The sequence below is a fragment of the Oncorhynchus nerka genome, linkage group LG4, assembly GCF_034236695.1.
Source record: "Oncorhynchus nerka isolate Pitt River linkage group LG4, Oner_Uvic_2.0, whole genome shotgun sequence".
NCBI classification, from domain to species: domain Eukaryota; kingdom Metazoa; phylum Chordata; class Actinopteri; order Salmoniformes; family Salmonidae; genus Oncorhynchus; species Oncorhynchus nerka.
In genome coordinates, this window is record NC_088399.1 from 28,344,257 (window position 1) to 28,362,505 (window position 18,249).

At 40.0% G+C, this 18,249-nt stretch overlaps 1 protein-coding gene across 4 annotated transcripts in view; it reads right to left on the bottom strand.

Annotated features, from left to right (window-relative positions):
* Positions 1-1,663: 1,663 nt before the first annotated feature.
* LOC115121526 (erbin) overlaps positions 1,664-18,249 on the bottom strand; it is a 115,518-nt gene continuing 98,932 nt past the window's right edge. For 2 of the 4 annotated variants that reach the window (XM_029650639.2, XM_029650632.2), the window contains exons 22-27: positions 17,278-17,430; positions 15,354-15,410; positions 9,457-9,642; positions 5,909-6,001; positions 5,545-5,619; positions 1,664-5,132 (exon numbers count right to left, since the gene is read on the bottom strand). In XM_029650639.2, coding sequence (XP_029506499.2) covers positions 5,025-5,132; positions 5,545-5,619; positions 5,909-6,001; positions 9,457-9,642; positions 15,354-15,410; positions 17,278-17,430 — 672 coding nt within the window. In that variant the 3' untranslated portion in view covers positions 1,664-5,024. The remainder of the gene's footprint in view (positions 5,133-5,544; positions 5,620-5,908; positions 6,002-9,456; positions 9,643-15,353; positions 15,411-17,277; positions 17,431-18,249) is intronic. The other 2 variants (XM_065017426.1, XM_029650643.2) reach the window with 1 other exon arrangement.

Consider the following 18,249-nt stretch of genomic DNA (forward strand, 5'->3'; position numbering starts at 1 on the left):
GTGCGTATGTAACATTTCTGGGATCATTTATTTCAGCTCATGAAACCACACTTTACATCTTACGTTTATATTTTTGTTCTGTGTAGGATACACAGTATGGCTGCCCTTCAATGCCTGCATCAACAGTCACCGGCTGTCATTCTGGCCTGCACTGCATACCGTTCTGCTGCTTGTTCTAGAAATACGAGGAACAAATCAAACATTAGATCTGTTGATCATTTTATTGATCAAAGTTGACAAAACTCTGTAGATAGGAAGAAACCTTGAGAGGAACCAGGCCACAGAGGGAGTATTGTAGTTAGTTAAAAATAATGACGTGAAAATATTATGTTAAACTATGTGGTATTCACACATTTACCTTAATTCTCTCTCCTTAGCCCTTCAACCTGCTCCATGTTCCTCAGCTCAACTCTCTATTCTACCACCATGTTTCTCGGCGCTCTCACCCCATCCCAGATCTCAAAGACGGTGGTGGTGTGGTCGGTTGCCTGTGTGTGGGTCGTCTCTGTAGCTTTAGTCCTTGGGCCCCTGAGCTCAATTTCAATCCCTTCTCTCTCCACATCTTCATTACTACTTGTATTTGGGAGAGGCATTGACATGCTGAAAGCACTGAGCTGTCTGTTTAAACACACAGCTCAGACACCCATACATACCTCACAAGACAGGTCTCTTCACAGTCCCAAAGTCCAGAACAGACTATGGGAGGCGCACAGTACTACATAAAGCCATGACTACATAGATCTCTATTCTACATCAGGTAACTGATGCAAGCAAGAGAATCAGATTTTAAAAAGAGGTAAAAATACACCTTATGGAACAGTGGGGACTGTGAAGCAGCACAGACACATGCATAAACACATATAACATGGATTTGTGTTGTAGATATGTGGTAGTGGAGTAGGGTCCTGAGGCCACACACTTAGTGTGTTGTGAAAGCTGTTATGAATGTATTGTATAACTGCCTTCATTTTGCCAGACCTCAGGAAGAGTAGCTGCTGTAATGGGGATCCATAATAAATACAATACGAATAAATACTCTCCCTGAGCCCATGCCCCAAACAGACAGAACAGTAACACCAACAGAGCTAGAGCTCTACATTTTGAAATGACACCTCTTCAGAACTAATGTAGTCTAATCTGGGCTTGTCTCAATCCCCCCTTATACAGACCGGACTTGGTGAACCAATACATGGAACCTGAACACTTGTCTACAGTGGACATTTTTAGAATATAGCCAAGGTGTAACATAAGGTAAATATTACTGTAAGCCAAGTCCATTACATTTGGTGGTGTGGGAGCATCACAGCTGTTATGTAGTTCAAGGGCTCTCCTTATGTTCATTTTATTTTCCAAATCCTAATACATAGCTGCATTAATATGCATTTCTTGCAACTGTATCTTCAACATCACAGACGGCTGGTGACATCTTATTTAGGGAGGATAGGTTCATAGTAATGGCTGGAACGGAATGGTTTTTAACACATCAAACACCCTTTCCATGTGTTTAATATTCCATTCCCACCATTATTATGAGCCGTCCCCCCTCAGCAGTTTCCTGTGTTCAACATATTACTGTTAATATCCACACATGCTCTGGCATGGAGTGTTCATTTATTCAAAACCTTTGGAAAATCATGATGAGTGTCATTCAATGAAGAAAACATTTTAAAGAGCATTAGTTTATTTCTTGTTTTCCACAGGTTACCTCAGAAACAGTATAATTTTATACAAAAATCAGGAATGTTGAATAAATGCATATCAATCATCTTACTGTAGCTGTTTCCAGAGAAACCTTTGAAATAGCTATACATTAAAAGGGTTGTGTATGCATTGCAACTTATTGCTAGTTTTACAAACTCAGAGTGACTAATGCCATGATTAATTCATTTAACTTTTTAAAAGTATTTACATTTTGATTAGTAATGTCTATAAAGTCACAGGAAAATGTGCGAAATAAATAAAAACAAGGTGTGAATGTGAAGAGACCAGTTGTTGTTGGATATGGAAAACAGGTGAGCCCCGAGGTTTTAGTCCCAGATTGTCTGCCGTCTATTGGACAGTTATTTTCCTTCTTTTGCCACGAATATAAAACAAATATGACCTTGACAATCATTATTCCCAGATCAAAATGTAAAAGAACAGTGTCCACAACAAAACAGCATAAAAAACTATTACAATGTTTCTTAAACTAATCTTGAGAGGGGGAAATGCAGGAGAAGTCTTAAATGTTACCGCTTGAGGCGAACATTGACCAATGACAAAAACATCTGCAGTTATTATGAGCGTGCCACTGGGGCTGCAGTTGATTAAAAAACTAGGACAGTTTCAGTTGGGCGCAATGTTCAGTTGGAATTCAAAATGGAAAAGAGGGGAGCAAACATCATTGATACAGTGTTTTCCATTCAAGTCACAAGTTGACAGTACCATAATCTTAAACTGTATGCATGAAGTAATTGAATACATACAGGTCAGGTACAGTAGATTACATACCATTTAAAATTTGTAATATTCAATATATGCAATTTAGCAGACACTTTTATCCAAAGCGACTTACATTCATGCATGCATTGATTTTACATATGGGTAGTCCCGGGAATCAAACCCACAACCCTTGCGATACAAGCACCATGCTCTACCAACTGAGCCATATAGGACTATACATTTACAAATTTGTTAGGTATTGGGATGACATAAATTACAATGTCATAACTTTATATATGCTCAGTCACAATTCAGTGTTTGCATTACAATCCATTTGTAAACAAATTTCACTGGGGCCATAACTTGTAGATATCTTTTAATTGGATCATTTTAGTTTCTGTAGGAAATACTTTTTTCATGGATTAACTCACAAAATAGACAATTCATGGGGTGATTTCATGCAAACAACACATACATCTATAAACTTTTGATCACACTGAGTGGACATAGCAGAGTAGCTTTAAAAAGCATTTTTATCATTTGACAATTCAATTAAACATTACAAATGACTGTTTGTTTTTTTGCCTTTGGAGCTCTGATTGACTTCATTTTACACTGGTGTAAAAGTGAATCATGTTTGCACAACATAACAAGCTGGTTTGAACAGTTTTCAGAGCAGTCAAGCTTGGGAAAACTAGCAACTCATTTGTAAGGGCAGAGTGCCACAAGACCATTCACTATTATACAATGCAGACTAAAATGTTGGTTTCTTTGCTAAAGATATGTTTTTATTTAAAAAATATTCACAATATAAATCCTGTGTAACAATATTTTATTACAGGTTATTAAAAATGCAATTGGATGTCTTTCTGAATGAAAACCAATCCTATTGCTATTAAACCATTATGACAAGTCACGCGGCGTGTACTCAAGAGGAGAGCGTTTAGTTTGTTGTGAAACAAAGTACGTGAATATTGCTTGAGGGTCAGGGTAGTCACTCCTTCCCTCCCCTTGTTCTAACAGTTCAAGGTCTATGGCACTTGACAGCTCCCCCCTAGTTCATTTGATCCAGGGTAGAGAAAAGAGTCCATATATGAAACACTATCTCAACACAAAAAGAGATGATGCATGATGTCTAAAAATGTTATTTTACACACAAAGGCAAAATGTAGTTGTTTTCCGCCACTTAACAAAATGTTAGACAGAAACCCCTTTTCATTCTGAAAGCATGTGAGAGTGTTTTCTAGTCACCAATGGCTGCCTTCAGGGAGAAGCCCTTTATAGTCTTACCAACATGAGTGAAAGGGGCACAGAGACCAGGCCTGCTCAGAGTCTGACACAGGCTGCAACTGAAATGACAACCTATATCCTTTGTATACAGTTCACCACTAGTATGTAGCGTGTTCTATGGGGAATAGGGTGTCACTCCCAGCAGCACCCCCAACACATGGGGTGTAATCATTCGTCCAAACAGTTGCAAAACTGAACCTTTTGGAACTAAAACAGTTTATATTGGACACTTTTAGCTAGGTCCCTCCCTGTTTCGTTGAGTTTGCTTCCGTTTAAGAAATGTTTTGCAACAAAATCAGCATAATGAATACACCCCTGGCCATGTTCTCCACACATGCTTAGCTTACCTACCTTTACCACGCCACCTTCTGACCCATTCTCACATCACATTCTGGCTAGGCTAACTAAGGCCAAGCAAAGGCATCCTCTCTCATGATCTGTTCCATATTCCAGTCCCAATTCCATTTCACATACAAAGAGCGTTTTACAGCATCCAAGTAGTGGTCACTCGGGGCGGTTGATTCAGTGACGGAGGATTTGCTCAGGAGTTGAGAGGTGAGTGAGGGATATTTCAAGCCAGTGGTGCCATGGAGGCTACTGAAACTGCTCCTACACTAAAATGAGGACAGCACAGATACTGGATGTATGCAGTGTGGCTCACAGTTTCTATGGAGGCAGAGGCAAATAAATTGTCCTTCTGAAATATCCACTATGTATGGAACTCGTTCCAAAAACTGTCACAATTGTAAGTAGGCAGAGGGAAAATTTGATAAAAGAAACTCCCCGAAAGCTCAATCCAGTACTACATTTGTCTCCACAAGAAAGCACATAACATTGTCCCCCATATCACATCTCGGCTAAGTCAAACAAGTGGTTTCAGCATCTTAAAAATAATAATAACATGACTTAAAAATGAAGGCAAATCGGATGTAAGCAGAGCGATAAAGAGAGGTAGCCCTGTCCTCTAGTGGTCAACTACAGTTAATGCTCAACTACAGCAACTAGAAACTGCAATGATGAGGGTGAATTATTTTCTTTGAAAAACAAGTCTTTACAGAAAGCAGTCTTTACAAAATCTCTGTGTCATTGGAGCACACGCCTTCTCTGGTGCGTCCTCTGAGTAAAAAATAACCGGGCTATCCCCCCCCAAGTCCACTTGATGCAGTGGTTCAGCCCCCGTTATCCCAAAAGCTCTTAAAGGTTCTCTTCACCATAAAGCAGGCTCCTCTGTGTATAAAAATAAGAAGGAAGTGGACATTCAGTTCTCGTGTGGTTTCGTATGGATCGGAGGTCACAGTCCTGTCTGTCTCGCTCTACGCTGTCACCTCTCGGATGATGATCATATCCACAGTGGTGGGAAACGTCTTCAGCAGGGCTACGGCGTTCCCGTGGTCAATGTTCACAAAGCTGTATCCGTTCGCCTGGGTAGAAAAGGAGTAAGAGCTTTATAAATGCATTTCATTGATTTAATGAGAGATTTGTGGATATTTAGCTAAACACCAAGATAGCAACTTTGGCTTTGATGTTTTATTCAATGTTTATTATTATTATTGCTATTTTAACACTTTCTTGAGACTGTACTGAAATCAGAGGGGAAGACAAGTGGGAGAAACAAAGTAGAAAGGTGCAGATGGAGATTGAACCCTAGACACCGTTGGGGTTGCACACTCGTGCATAGAGTTGGAGTCACAGAGGGCGTTACAGCTAGATCACAGATTCTGCACTACAGATGTTTGTAGTGGGTTCATAGTAGGTAAACATCTGTTCAGCAAAGAGCCTATACTGTACAGATTTATGCTAGATAGAATATAGAGGTAATAGTATTGGATTTACCTGGAGGATCTTGTCTCCAGGCTGGAGGATCTTTGAGACAGGTCCCTCAGGCTGGACCCTCGTCACAAAGATGCCCTGAGAGAGAAGAGAGAGAGCACCACACCCATTTGGTCAACAACACCCATTACACCATTTCATTGATTGATACTGTTCCAAAATCAGTAAAAATGCATCAACAAGCTAAATTGCTAGCACAGCTAACAATTATATTCTGACTGATAACACTCATGGATCATATTTGAATAAAAATACTATGTTAAACCTGTGAAGCTGTTTACAATCAATTTCACATGCACTAGGCTGCAAAAATAGACAACACTACATTGTTATGAGGGAAAAAAAGAGGGCTGATGAGCGTAAATACATTATCGTCCGGTCGAAAGGGGTTTCCCCGTCCTCCCACTCCTCCTGATATACTGAACCCTAGCTCAGGGTTCTTCTCCACTTTCACACGCATCTGAAATAGACACACAGGCATATTACTCACCTGACAGGGGACTTTACTGTAAACTGTACATTTGAATATGAGTCACACTAGGGTTGCACATATTCAGAGGTGGAAACTTTCCGTGGGAATTAATGGAAATATATGCAAATTCATATTAATAACATTTAAACGTAGATGTTTTTTTGCATTGGATATATTTACCATATCATATGGAGACAAACATAAACCTTATCATTAAGTAGACATAATTGTAAATGATTAAATCCTTCCAATAGAAAAAAAAAACAATTTTGTTACAAATTTAACTTGAATTAAATGAGTTGACTCTTCACATTGGATGATTTCACTGAACAACAAAAGAAAAGGAATATTGAATGAACCCTGATAATCCATCGCATCTCCAAAAAACCTTTTCAACATACATCTGTAAAATGATAGTCTAGAAACTAAAGCACTGGTTGTCTTCCTCTAAAGCTTCCTTGTCTTCTGCCTGGACCTCCTCAATGTCCACCTCCTGAACATCAGATTGAGGCCTCATCTTCACTCTCGCTTTCCAACCTTGTTGAGGATGGCTCGCTGTCAGGCTCAAAAAGCCTCAAATTTGCCCAGATGGCCACACATTTTTCAACCCTTGTATTGGTCAGCCTGTTGCGTGCTTTGGTGTGTGTGTTCCCAAACAAGGACCAGTTGAGCTCTGAGGCGGCTGATGTTGGTGGGATTTGGAGGATGTTGGTGGGATTTGGAGGATGATGGAGGCAACAGGGGAAAGAGCCTCAGATCCACAAAGTCCCTTCCACCAGGTGGCTGATGAGATATGTTGGCACGACTGCCATATTGCATCTCCATCCTAAAGCCCTTGCTTGGAACTGTACTTCGCCAGACTACCAAGAAACTTGGCCTCATCCAGGCCAAGGTGGCGAGACATGGTAGTGATGACACCATAGGCCTTGCTGATCTCTACACCAGACAGGATGCGCTTTCCAGCATATTTTGGGGTACAAGCCCATACACGCTGCGGCGTGTATTGGCTTCAGGACGAAGTCGTCACGCTTTTGATGTATTTCAGAACTAAAGTTTCCTCTGCTTGGAGCAACAGTGAAGTGGGCAGGGCAGTATGGATTTCTTCTCTTACCACTGCAAGCAGAATCAGAACATCAGACAGGATGGCATTGTCTCCCTCAATCCGTGCAATGGCTACTGCTATAGGTTTCAGGAGTTTCATACCACTCTCTCCCAAAATACATCATCCAGGAGGATCCTCTTGATGGGGCTGTCCATATCGGCAGACTGTGATATGGCCATTTCTTGGAGAGACTCCTTCCCCTCAAGGAGACAGTCAAACATGATGACACCACCACACCAACAGGTGTTGCTGGGGGGCTTCAATGTGGTGCTTATTCTTTTCACTTTGCTTGGTGAGGTAGATTGCTGCTATAACTTGATGACCCTTCACATACCTAACCATTTCCTTGGCTCTCTTGTAGAGTGTATCCATTGTTTTCAGTGCCATGATGTCCTTGAGGAGCAGATTCAATGCATGAGCAGCACAGCAAATGGTGTGATGTGAGGGTAGGACTCCTCCACTTTAGACCAAGCAGCCTTCATGTTCGCTGCATTGTCTGTCACCAGTGCAAATACCTTCTGTGGTCCAAGGTCATTGATGACTGCCATCAGCTCATCTGCAATGTAGAGACCGGTGTGTCTGTTGTCCCTTGTCTGTGCTCTTGTAGAATACTGGTTGATGGGTGGAGATTAAGTAGTTAATTATTCCTTGCCCATGAACATTCGACCACCAGAATCAGAGATGATTGCAATACAGTCTGCTTTCTCTATGATTTGCTTGACCTTCACTTGAACTCTGTTGCACTCTGCATCCAGCAAATGAGTAGATAAAGCATGTCTGGTTGGAGGGTTGTATGCTCGGCGAAGAAATCTCTTCCAATACACATTGCCTGTGAGCATCAGAGGTGAAGCAGTTGCATACACAGCTCGAGCATGACATTCACCAGCATTTCTCTGACTATGTTCCTCCATTGAGTCAAAAAAAATTAGCTGTTGCTATCGATAAGGTGTCTGATTAATAATTTTCACCACAAATAGAAGTAGAGGGACTTTTGTCAGAGGTTTCTTGTTGTGAGCGTTGAGGGAACTTTATGCACTTGGCCAGATGATTCTACATCTTTGTTGCTTTCTTCACCTATGATTTGGCATGGTATTTGCAAATGTACACAGCTTTTCCTTCTACATTAGCTGCAGTGAAATGTCTCCTCACATAAGATAGCGCCCTTGGCATTTTCCTGTAGAGATTATTGCAATCAAAATTTACAAGAAAGCATGTAGTCCTTGGCTCAGACAGTATAGTAGTGTGGGCAAGATCTTGAGAATCAGAGGTACATGTGATGGAAGAGTGCACTGCATATGTGATGGAAGAATGCACTGTGCATGCAGGTTTCAATTCCATTGAATTGTTTAACTCAAATATGAAACAATACCTAGAATTGCCTTATATGTATCCCACAAAAAAGGTTCACTGTTATAAGCTAACTTTTTTGATGAATTTAAGCAAAATCCCCTAAATTCCAGGGTTTAACTTCCCATGGAGAATTTCTAGGAAATTGATCCACCCTTTGCAACCCTAAGTCACACACATCACAGTGACAGAGAAACATATTGGATAAGACTGTGGAGGATTCATTCTATCCAGGTAGTTCAGGTTACAACAAAACCATGTTACGCATGCTTCAACCTAGTGGTCAGTGTCACCAACCCTATTCCTCGAGCGCTACATGGTATAGTTCAAACACAGCACTACAACACCTATATGAGTTTGTCCAAATCAATTTGGTTGGGGGGGTTATAAGATGGTCATTTAGCTATTTGATTCTGAATTTTAGGACCCCTTTTAGGCATAATATAGTATATATATTTTAAAAAATACCAAATCCCATGGAAAAGCATTGGATTACACATTCATAAATGGCAAAAAAAAGACAGTCATATTTAACCCCTTTTTGGGGTAGGCACAAACTTACTGTACCTCCATACTTCCATTGAATTTTAACTGGTACCGGTTACCTTCAGACAAGACCGTGACACTTGTGGGGGTGTTAGAGCAAAATGGACCACCATCGTGTTCGTGAGTCTTATCTTTCCATAGAGTGGTCATAATAGTCCGGCAAACACAGCTGCAGAAGGCCGCCATAGGCGGATGTGGTGGATTGAGATGCAGCCAATGCAAAACAACAGATCTCTCTAGCTTATACTGACAGCATTTGATGGGGATTTTTTTTACTATGTTACTTAGATTTACGGACTGGTGCGTCTATAGACTCTAGGGGGTGTTAATGGAAGTTTTGATGATGAATGATGTTGTGGGCTGACAACCTATAACTCTCCATGGCTAGGGATGGGGGAGCATTGTTTTACTGCAACTCTTCAGTCTCTCATCCATCCCACCATCCTACCTCCTGGTGCAGTGTGTCTTGAGTGGCCCGTGGCGGAGGGGGTCCCTGGGGCTGCTGGCCATGGGAGACCTTAAGCATCAGGTAGTCGATGAGCTGCTCTCTGGAGGGGTGGCGGGCCATGGGCGCCTGGCACGACGTCATCTGGCCTCGCACTGGACCACCCATCTGACCATTCATTAAAGGCACCTGGGCAACACACAGACAGACATACACACAAACACACAGAAACAAAGAGACAGACATTGTTATAGAGTTAACATTCCAACAACAAAATAGATTGTCAGTGCATATCTAAAAAGGCTCATCCATAAATAAGCTTTCAACTTCAGCATGGTTTGGGAATACACTGCATGAGGTTTCATAGTACTAAAATCCCTATTTTCCCACCACCTTGGTTACCATAGCCCTCTAAAACTAAAGAAAACAAATACTAGGCTATAATCCAGCAAGAGAAAAGCCCTCACTGGTCCAATTTGGCCAAAGGACAAGATAAACTGCAGGACTGCGTCACGATCGTTGAAAGCATACTCGGACCAACATGCAGCGTGATCTGGGTTCCACATCTTTCTTTCTTTTTTAAGTAAGTGAACCACACAACAAAACAAAGAATAAAGAATCATACAAATCACCAACATAGAAATAGTAACCTAGAACCCCACATAGAAATAATAACCTAGAACACCACATAGAAATAATAAACTAGAATATCCCCCAGTCACGCCCTGATCTACTTCACCATAGAGTAACAATGGCTCTCTATGGTCAGGGCGTGAAAGTACCCACGTGATCTGGGTTCCACATCTTTTTTTTTTTTAAGTAAGTGAACCACACAACAAAACATGATGACAATTGAGTGCTAACATGCAACAATATCCCACAAACACAGGAGGGGAAAACAGCTACTTAAATATGATCCCCAATTAGAGACAACGATTACCAGCTGCCTCTAATTTGGAATCATACAAATCACCAACATAGAAATAATAACCTAGAACACCACATAGAAAAAATAAACTAGAATACCCCCCAGTCACGCCCTGATCTACTTCACCATAGAGAAACAATGGCTCTCTATGGTCAGGGCGTGACAGACTGGCATACAGAATAACATGATGTAACAGAATAAAGTGTGATTTCAGCAGAAGTTGCTGATTTAGCACCAGCAAGGTGCTCTGTCGTAGAGACACTGGCTGTGTGTCCAACAGCAGGCTCGCCACCGCCCTCAAAGCCATGGAAATCATTTGGCTCCGACTAGTGTGGAGGATGAAGCGTAGAGATAATTTCATTAAGTTTTAATAGATGGTGGTGGTGCTGCGGTTATTGGCAGGTTCCATTAATGGAGGGAGGACAGAGGGGTGGAGATGCTGGGCCGGCAGTGGTTTGGGTTTTCTCCACGATGAGAGTAAAATCTGAAATTACACCCTATTCCCTATCTTCTATGTAATAGGGTAGGATAGGCTAGGGCTCTGGTCAAAATAAGTGCACTATATAAGCAAAGGCTTTCTTTATGGTGTGATTCAATAGTTAATTCTTAATGCCAGGTCTGAAGGACCATTTCATCCTGGTAAACCTTAAGGTAGAATCACAAAATGTCGACAAATTCCCCACATTTGGTCAGAACATGTCTAAATAACAACATTATTTAATCAATAACCCATCCATAACCCTAGTTCAAATATAGTTGTCCTATCCACGTGAGTCTATCTACAAAAGATCCCATACATTATTTCCTCCAAATGTACATCCAGGGAGATCGACAGTAAGTCTAAGAAGAACAGAGTAGATTGAACTAAAACAAAGAGACCATTGAGTCAGTGCATTCAGAAGGAGACATTTACATAAAATAACTTAACGTCTGATAAGGACTTCACGTCTGTGTAATAAGAGGGCTCTCTATGAGCCGGGTCTGTAGTTCTCTGTAAGACATCTCTTGAAACAGACCATTTAAAATTCTCCCAGACAGCAGACTGACCTCATTCTGCAGCTCTGTCTAAGCTGGTTACTGAAAAGAGACAGTAGCAGTATCACCAAACAACCTGCAGGGGTATCTGGAGTGGCTACAGATACATACGGAGTTCTGTATCCCAATTTGCCCAGACTAAAAATAAGTATATTAGTGCAGGAGTTTTTTGCTCGGCTGCAGCTGCCCCCTAATTGATCGCCTTTGTCTGGTCATGGTAAAGCCTTCAAACTTCAAGTTGTACACAAAACTGTTCTATTGTATTCCATGCCTCAGACAGTAAGCATAAGTGCGATTTCATGTTCCATTTTACAGGAGGGGAGTAAAGCTATAGCTATTTACATGTTTTACACAAAATACATGATTGACATGTGCGTATAAACTTTGTTTTCAGTATTGCAAACATAAGAATGACACAAACAGGCAGTATAGTGATTTCATGTTCTTCTTAGCTGCTGATTTACATTCAGCTATTTACTCTTGCCACAACATAGCAGCATATTTGACATAACTATGGCACCGGGCTATGCAAAACGAACTCGCCCATTATCAGACTCTTTTTACGGGTCAGCATACCCACTCGGATGCCTAGAATGTTCTGCTGCCCAGATGTGGAATGCAGCAAGACAGAGATGAGCAGTCTTTATTTTTATATATAAAGAAAAGGACATTTGGGCTAGGGGGTATAATATCACATTACACAAGGACATTAAGGTATATACACACATTTATGGTCTTTAATGGTCTTAAAATACAGTTCAATTTATTTTTTGGAAGGTAAGAAAATGTGGTGTTTTGTTTGTAAATGTACAGTTGTGAAAATGAAATTTGGCCAAAAGAAAAATGAAATGAATTACATAAAATTGTTTCAACTTCTTTATATCATAAGTAAATAATCCAAGCAGTACATCTCTCCACAATAATGTAAAATCTTCATAAATGTGTTATAAATCTACTGATGTCTCGCCACAGATTACTTACATGAATACAATGCCAAAAAAGATGCAACACTGTTTCTGGGTGGTCATTATAAAAAGGTACCATTTGAATTTGTTTAGCTTTTTAACAGATATTATCAATAAAACAATTCCAATAAGGCATGACATAAGGTATAGATACAACATCCTGTTGTAACAAGGCTCGTATAGCTCTATTTCTGTTGAATGGACTAAACGAAAAACAAATCTTTCCTACTGGTGCGTCAACATGGTTAATTGTAGGTATGTTCTGAGGGTCAGGTCTTGACACGTTCCTGAATAATAAAGCAACACCCGAGGCAACGGCATCTAAAACAATTGCAAAATCTTTAGGTGTTACAGGGATCTTGTAAAGTGATAAGAATTCCTTCAAATTAAGTAAAAGACCCTCTGCATTTACAAGATGGCTTACCAACAGGATATTATTTCAGAACCAATATTCTAAAAACGAAGAAGTATTTTTATATAATATGTTCCGATTATTCCATATATAATATCTGTGTGGAGAAAAATTACGCTAATAAATTAAGGACCATAACAAGAAAACCGATGAAAAGCAAAGAGTTTTCACTGGAACTTCGTCAATATTATAATTACAAACCAACATGATGAGGAATAAAGTTCCAGATAGAAGTGGGTCCTCTTATGAATTGTTTTATCCAATTGATCTTCAAATGACTATTTAAGGTAAAGTTCAGCCCACCATATACTCATAAATGTTCATCACAACAGTTTTCCTAATTTTCCACAGAAAGTTGAAAAGCACCTGGTTTCTCTCTTTGCTTATTTTACCATCAAGATAAAAAGATAGAGCGCCATATGTTAGTCTAGAGATACCTTCAGCCTTGGTTATTAGGACTCTTCCTTGTAAAGATAAGTCCCTCTGTAGCCATTGATTTAGCTTATTCTGTTTTTTGTGTGTTTTTTAAATTATTTTTATTTTTAAATACGAGGGTTAAAATTGAGTAAGCCTCTAGACTTCTGATCCTTTGTGATGGTTATGCCTAAATATATAAGTTCTTCTTTTACTGGAATACCATAATATGAAGGTGTCACACAATCTTTGACAGCTATGAGGTCACATTTATTCATGTTAAGATATAGACCAGAAGCTTTGGAAAATGATTCTATCACATTGATTGACATGGGAATCTGACTAGCGTCTTTCAGAAAAAGTGTAGTATCGTAAGCAAGCTGGCTTATCATCATTTCTTTACCAGCTATGGAAATAACTTGTACAGGACTATTATTTAAAGAATTTGTAAGAAGTTCGGTGATTAATAAAAACAGATACTGTGAGATAGGACAACCTTGCCCAATTCCTCGCTTTAACTCAAATCTAGGTGAGGTGCCATGTTTCAGTTTGATAGAGGTTACCATTTATATAGAGAAAAGCGTCTTAATACCGTTACAGAAAAAATCCCCAAAGCCAAATTTTTCAAGAAGGTGGAAGAGGAACTGATGCTCCACTGTTTCAAATACTTTATAAAAATCAAAAAATAATATGAAGCTATCCTCGGTTATTAGGTCTGAGTAGTCAAGTATGTCTAATACTAGTCTGATATTGTTAGAAATATGTCTGTTCCTCATGAAGCCAGACAGTGTTTCATCAATGATTGCATCCAGCACTTCCTTTTCAGGCTGAGGTATCAGTGTCACACCCCTGAGTCATTGTAGGAGGGGGCACATTGTTTTTAATACTCTCTAAAAACACTTCAAGTAGGAAGGGAGCTACTTGTTCAGAAAATAACTTCTAAATTCTGCCGTAATTCAATCAATACCTGGTGATTTATCGTTCTTTAGATGTTTGGTAGAGTGAACATTATTCAGTGAGTTAAAAAACATATCTGTGGATTCCTGAGAGTATGTAGCGCTATACAATTTCTTGTAAAAACTGCTACAGTAGTTTGCGATAAATTTTTGGTCATCTGTAATAACACCATCAATGTTTAAATTATGGATAGTGTTATTTGTAGAAATAGGTTGAATTCTGTTCTCCCTCCTCAATCCATTTATTCCTAGAAGGTACCATGGCTGAAACATCAATCTGTTCCTTCTGGTGAGATTCTAGGGAGGAACATGGATTTCCGAACAGTTGATGAAATGTGCCTATGTTGAAATAATTATTTCACAGGTAATATCAAATATTTCCAATGAGCATCTTTACATGCAGTCCTCGACTGAGAAGTTTTCATATAGAAACACTGTACATACGGTAGAATACTCATATTGTTAATAGTTTCTTCTGCCTATATCTTGCATATTACTTGCTTTATAAATCTCAATTCCTCAAAACGTCAATGGACACCGTACCATACTGTTTATATAGCCTAGTGATGAAGGTCAAGACGCCCACTCAGTGGACTGGGCTTATGAGCGCTCTAAGCTTCCAACAAAGTATTCCACCCAGCTTAGTTCTTAATACCAGTAGAAGTGAAGCAACGCTCCTCCAACCCTCTCTGTGAGACACCGGGGGACCTGGTGGATGCAGAGATCTCCCATGAGAATAGATAGGCCTGAACAGTAATCTCTTTCAAGGCAGATCTCGTTAATTAGAACTCATTAATCACTGGTGGGGAAGTGGATGGTGCTGCTACGCTACTCCTGCTGCTGCTGCTGCTGGGTCAATACCCTCAATCCTCAGCCAGCCAGCTCTCTAATCAGGCTGCTTGGACTGGGCTAGCCCACGCTCTACTTACAGTGGTCGGGAATGCATGTGCTGAAATGGGACAGACAGGCAGGCACTTTATGGAGGAGCTGTATGATGGATTTGAAAAATTATTTCACTTGAAGAATACATTGTCAAATACTGTTCTGTTAACAAACTCTTCAATACCGTGTAGGCCTTTAACTATCCCCTGGTCTTCATTCCTAATATCATACAGTAGGAAAAGAAACACCAATTTGAGATTGGTTTATGGGTGTCCTATGCTCTACATATGGCTCTAGTGTGCACTTACTTTTCGGAGGGTGTCCATGGTGTAGCCCTGTTGTCCTTGAGGACCTAACACATCATCCTGTAGAGGGAACAATGACAGTGATTAGTAACAAAGACCATGTGTTGACCACTGTCTGTTGATGACAAACACACCTCTATGCACATTTTTAAAAATAACACTCAACCCCATATCACAGCATAGAAAGTGCATTTTTATTGAGGAAAAATGTGCTTTCTATGCCTGTGATATGTGGTTGTCCCACCTAGCTATCTTAAGATGAATGCACTAACTGTATGTCGCTCTGGATAAGAGCGTCTGCTAAATTAATCAAATATAAATGGAATGTAATTCTTCATGTCTTAGGTGAATTAGTTGACCATGATCTGATCGAGGCTAATAATGTTAGTTACATGTTCGGTTAAGATTTTTTTTGACATGTTGTGTTCACCATTAATTCTGAAATTTCTCTGAAATAATTCCAACACCTATGAAAATCATATCTAAAGATAACATTCTTAACAATGGGGATGATGTTTCCCTACATTGGGGACTACATGGCCAAAAGCAGTGTCCTATATAAATAATACATAGGAAAGGAAAGAATGGTTCATCATGTTATAAGACCACACGTACACAGACACCATAATAACACCAGGTGCAAATGAAAGAGTTTGCAGCCATTTTCCACACTAAGACTCAATCTAACACCACAACTACTTCCTCTTTCAACTACATACCCCATACTTACATTGGACAAACACAGTGCTCATCTCCACACAAAGAAGTGAAAGGGTTAAGAGGCGATTCTGAAGTGATCAAAAGAGGAGGCATTAAGCGAGATGATGATTGATGATGAGTCAAGGTGTCGTTAAAGGGGAGAATCAGTTTTTCGGAAGGATAATCGGTCTTTGACGAGCAAGGGAGCGCTACATTTAGATTGGAGTGCTGGAAGGTGTGTGTGTGTGTGTGGGGGGGGGGGTAGGATAAAGCACTGGGATAAGTGAATCATAGATTAGGAGGGAAGACAGGTTTAAAAAGGGGCATTTTGTACCATGCAACATGCTACTATTATTATACACATCCGACTCAGAAATATGCAACGTGATGTTATTTCAGGGCAGAGATGAGGGACTTGTAGCCTATACAGCTTATCAAAGGCTTCAGACTCTGATTGTGATTTAACTGGATAAATTAGATTCCACTACACCAAGCCAGTGGAATCCCAGTTTATATCTCACTGCCAACTGTATCCTATCATATGGCCTATAACGACACACAGCTACTGTCTGACAGAAAATAGGTTCAAGTAGAGACAAACTCATATAGAAAATACAATGGTGCTTCAGCCCTCTTCAACCCTACTACTGTTTGGATAAATTGAGACTACAAAAATGTTCAACTTATACAACAGAAGCATTGTGCTAGATATGCCAGGTCTCAATTGGTATTTGCAGGATGCTTTTCTACACAGCTAGGAGTTTCCTCTACTTGAATCCCTGATAGAGATTGAAACCGTGAGTTTGCCTACAGTTTATGGTAGAGTGGCCTTAATGTGCATGGATAAAAGATGTCCCTTTCAAACAAGATAGGTTCCGTCACAATAAGGAGCTATACAGTACAAAGGCCCTGTCCCAATAGCTCTAAAATGCATTATTCCTTGAATCCTTCTGTAAGGTCATCCCAGTTCTGAGGGTTGGAATGATGGACGCAAACAGAGCAGTGACAACCTCAAGGACGGTATATCACAAAAATTCTCAATCTGAAATGAGGAGGGCATTGTTTTTCGGAATTGAAAGACGTGGAAGACAGAGTCCTTTTAAAAGTATTGGAACAAGGCCAAAGCTGAAAAGTGGTAGGAGACGGCAATCAGATCTGCCTGGGTAGTAGGAGGCTAGCAGCTAGGAGGCTGAGCTGTAGTCCAGCCCCAGTACAGTCCAGTACTCACACAGATGCCCTGGGCTCCGTAGGGCCGTCCGTCTGTGGCAGCACTAAAGACCAGAGAGCCTTGGCTGCCTGTGTGGTGCACGTCCCTAGAGCTACCGTAGTGAGAGGAGCTCAGCGGGGCATAATTGGAATTATAGGACAGAGACAGGGCGTACTGAGCACCACATTATACATACAGGCAACACACACACACATACAGCCAACACACACAGACACACACTTTAGTGGACATGCATTTCACCAAGTAGTAATGATTAATAAAATAATGTAAATAATATTGTTAATGCTAATATTCCACATGCTTCAACAACATTTGTACATTGCGTTAGTAGCAGCTTGTTTGCTTGTTACTCCAAACATACTGATACAACATAGACATGCTTAGGGAAACAATCATTTATATACAGTATCAGTCAAAAGTTTGGACACACCTACTCATTCAAGGGTTTTTCTTTATTTTTAAAAACTATTTTCTACATTGTAGAATAATAGTGAAGACAACAAATCTATGAAATAACAAATATGGAATGATGTAGTAACCAAAAAAGTGTTAAACAAATCAAAATATATTTTATATTCTTCAAAGTAGCCAGCCTTTGCCTTGATGACAGCTTTGCACACTTCTCTCAACCAGCTTCATGAGGTAGTCACTCATAATGCATTTATACAGTATATACAGTACCAGTCAAAAGTTTGAACACACCTACTCATTCAAGAGCTTCTTTATTTGGACTATTTTCTATATTGGTGTGTGGTCCTCCTACTACGACTCAGGTAACCATGCAGCTTATTAGGCTACAGACAAAATAAGATGATGAACTTCACAGGGTGGTGAAAGTGCACGGTGATCTCAATACTCCTTTCCAATAAATATCAAGGGTCTTATTCTGCTTGATATGGTGATCGATGCTTGACTGCCGTTTGACAAATACAAATATTCTCGCAATTATCCATAATAATCTCATCATGTAGA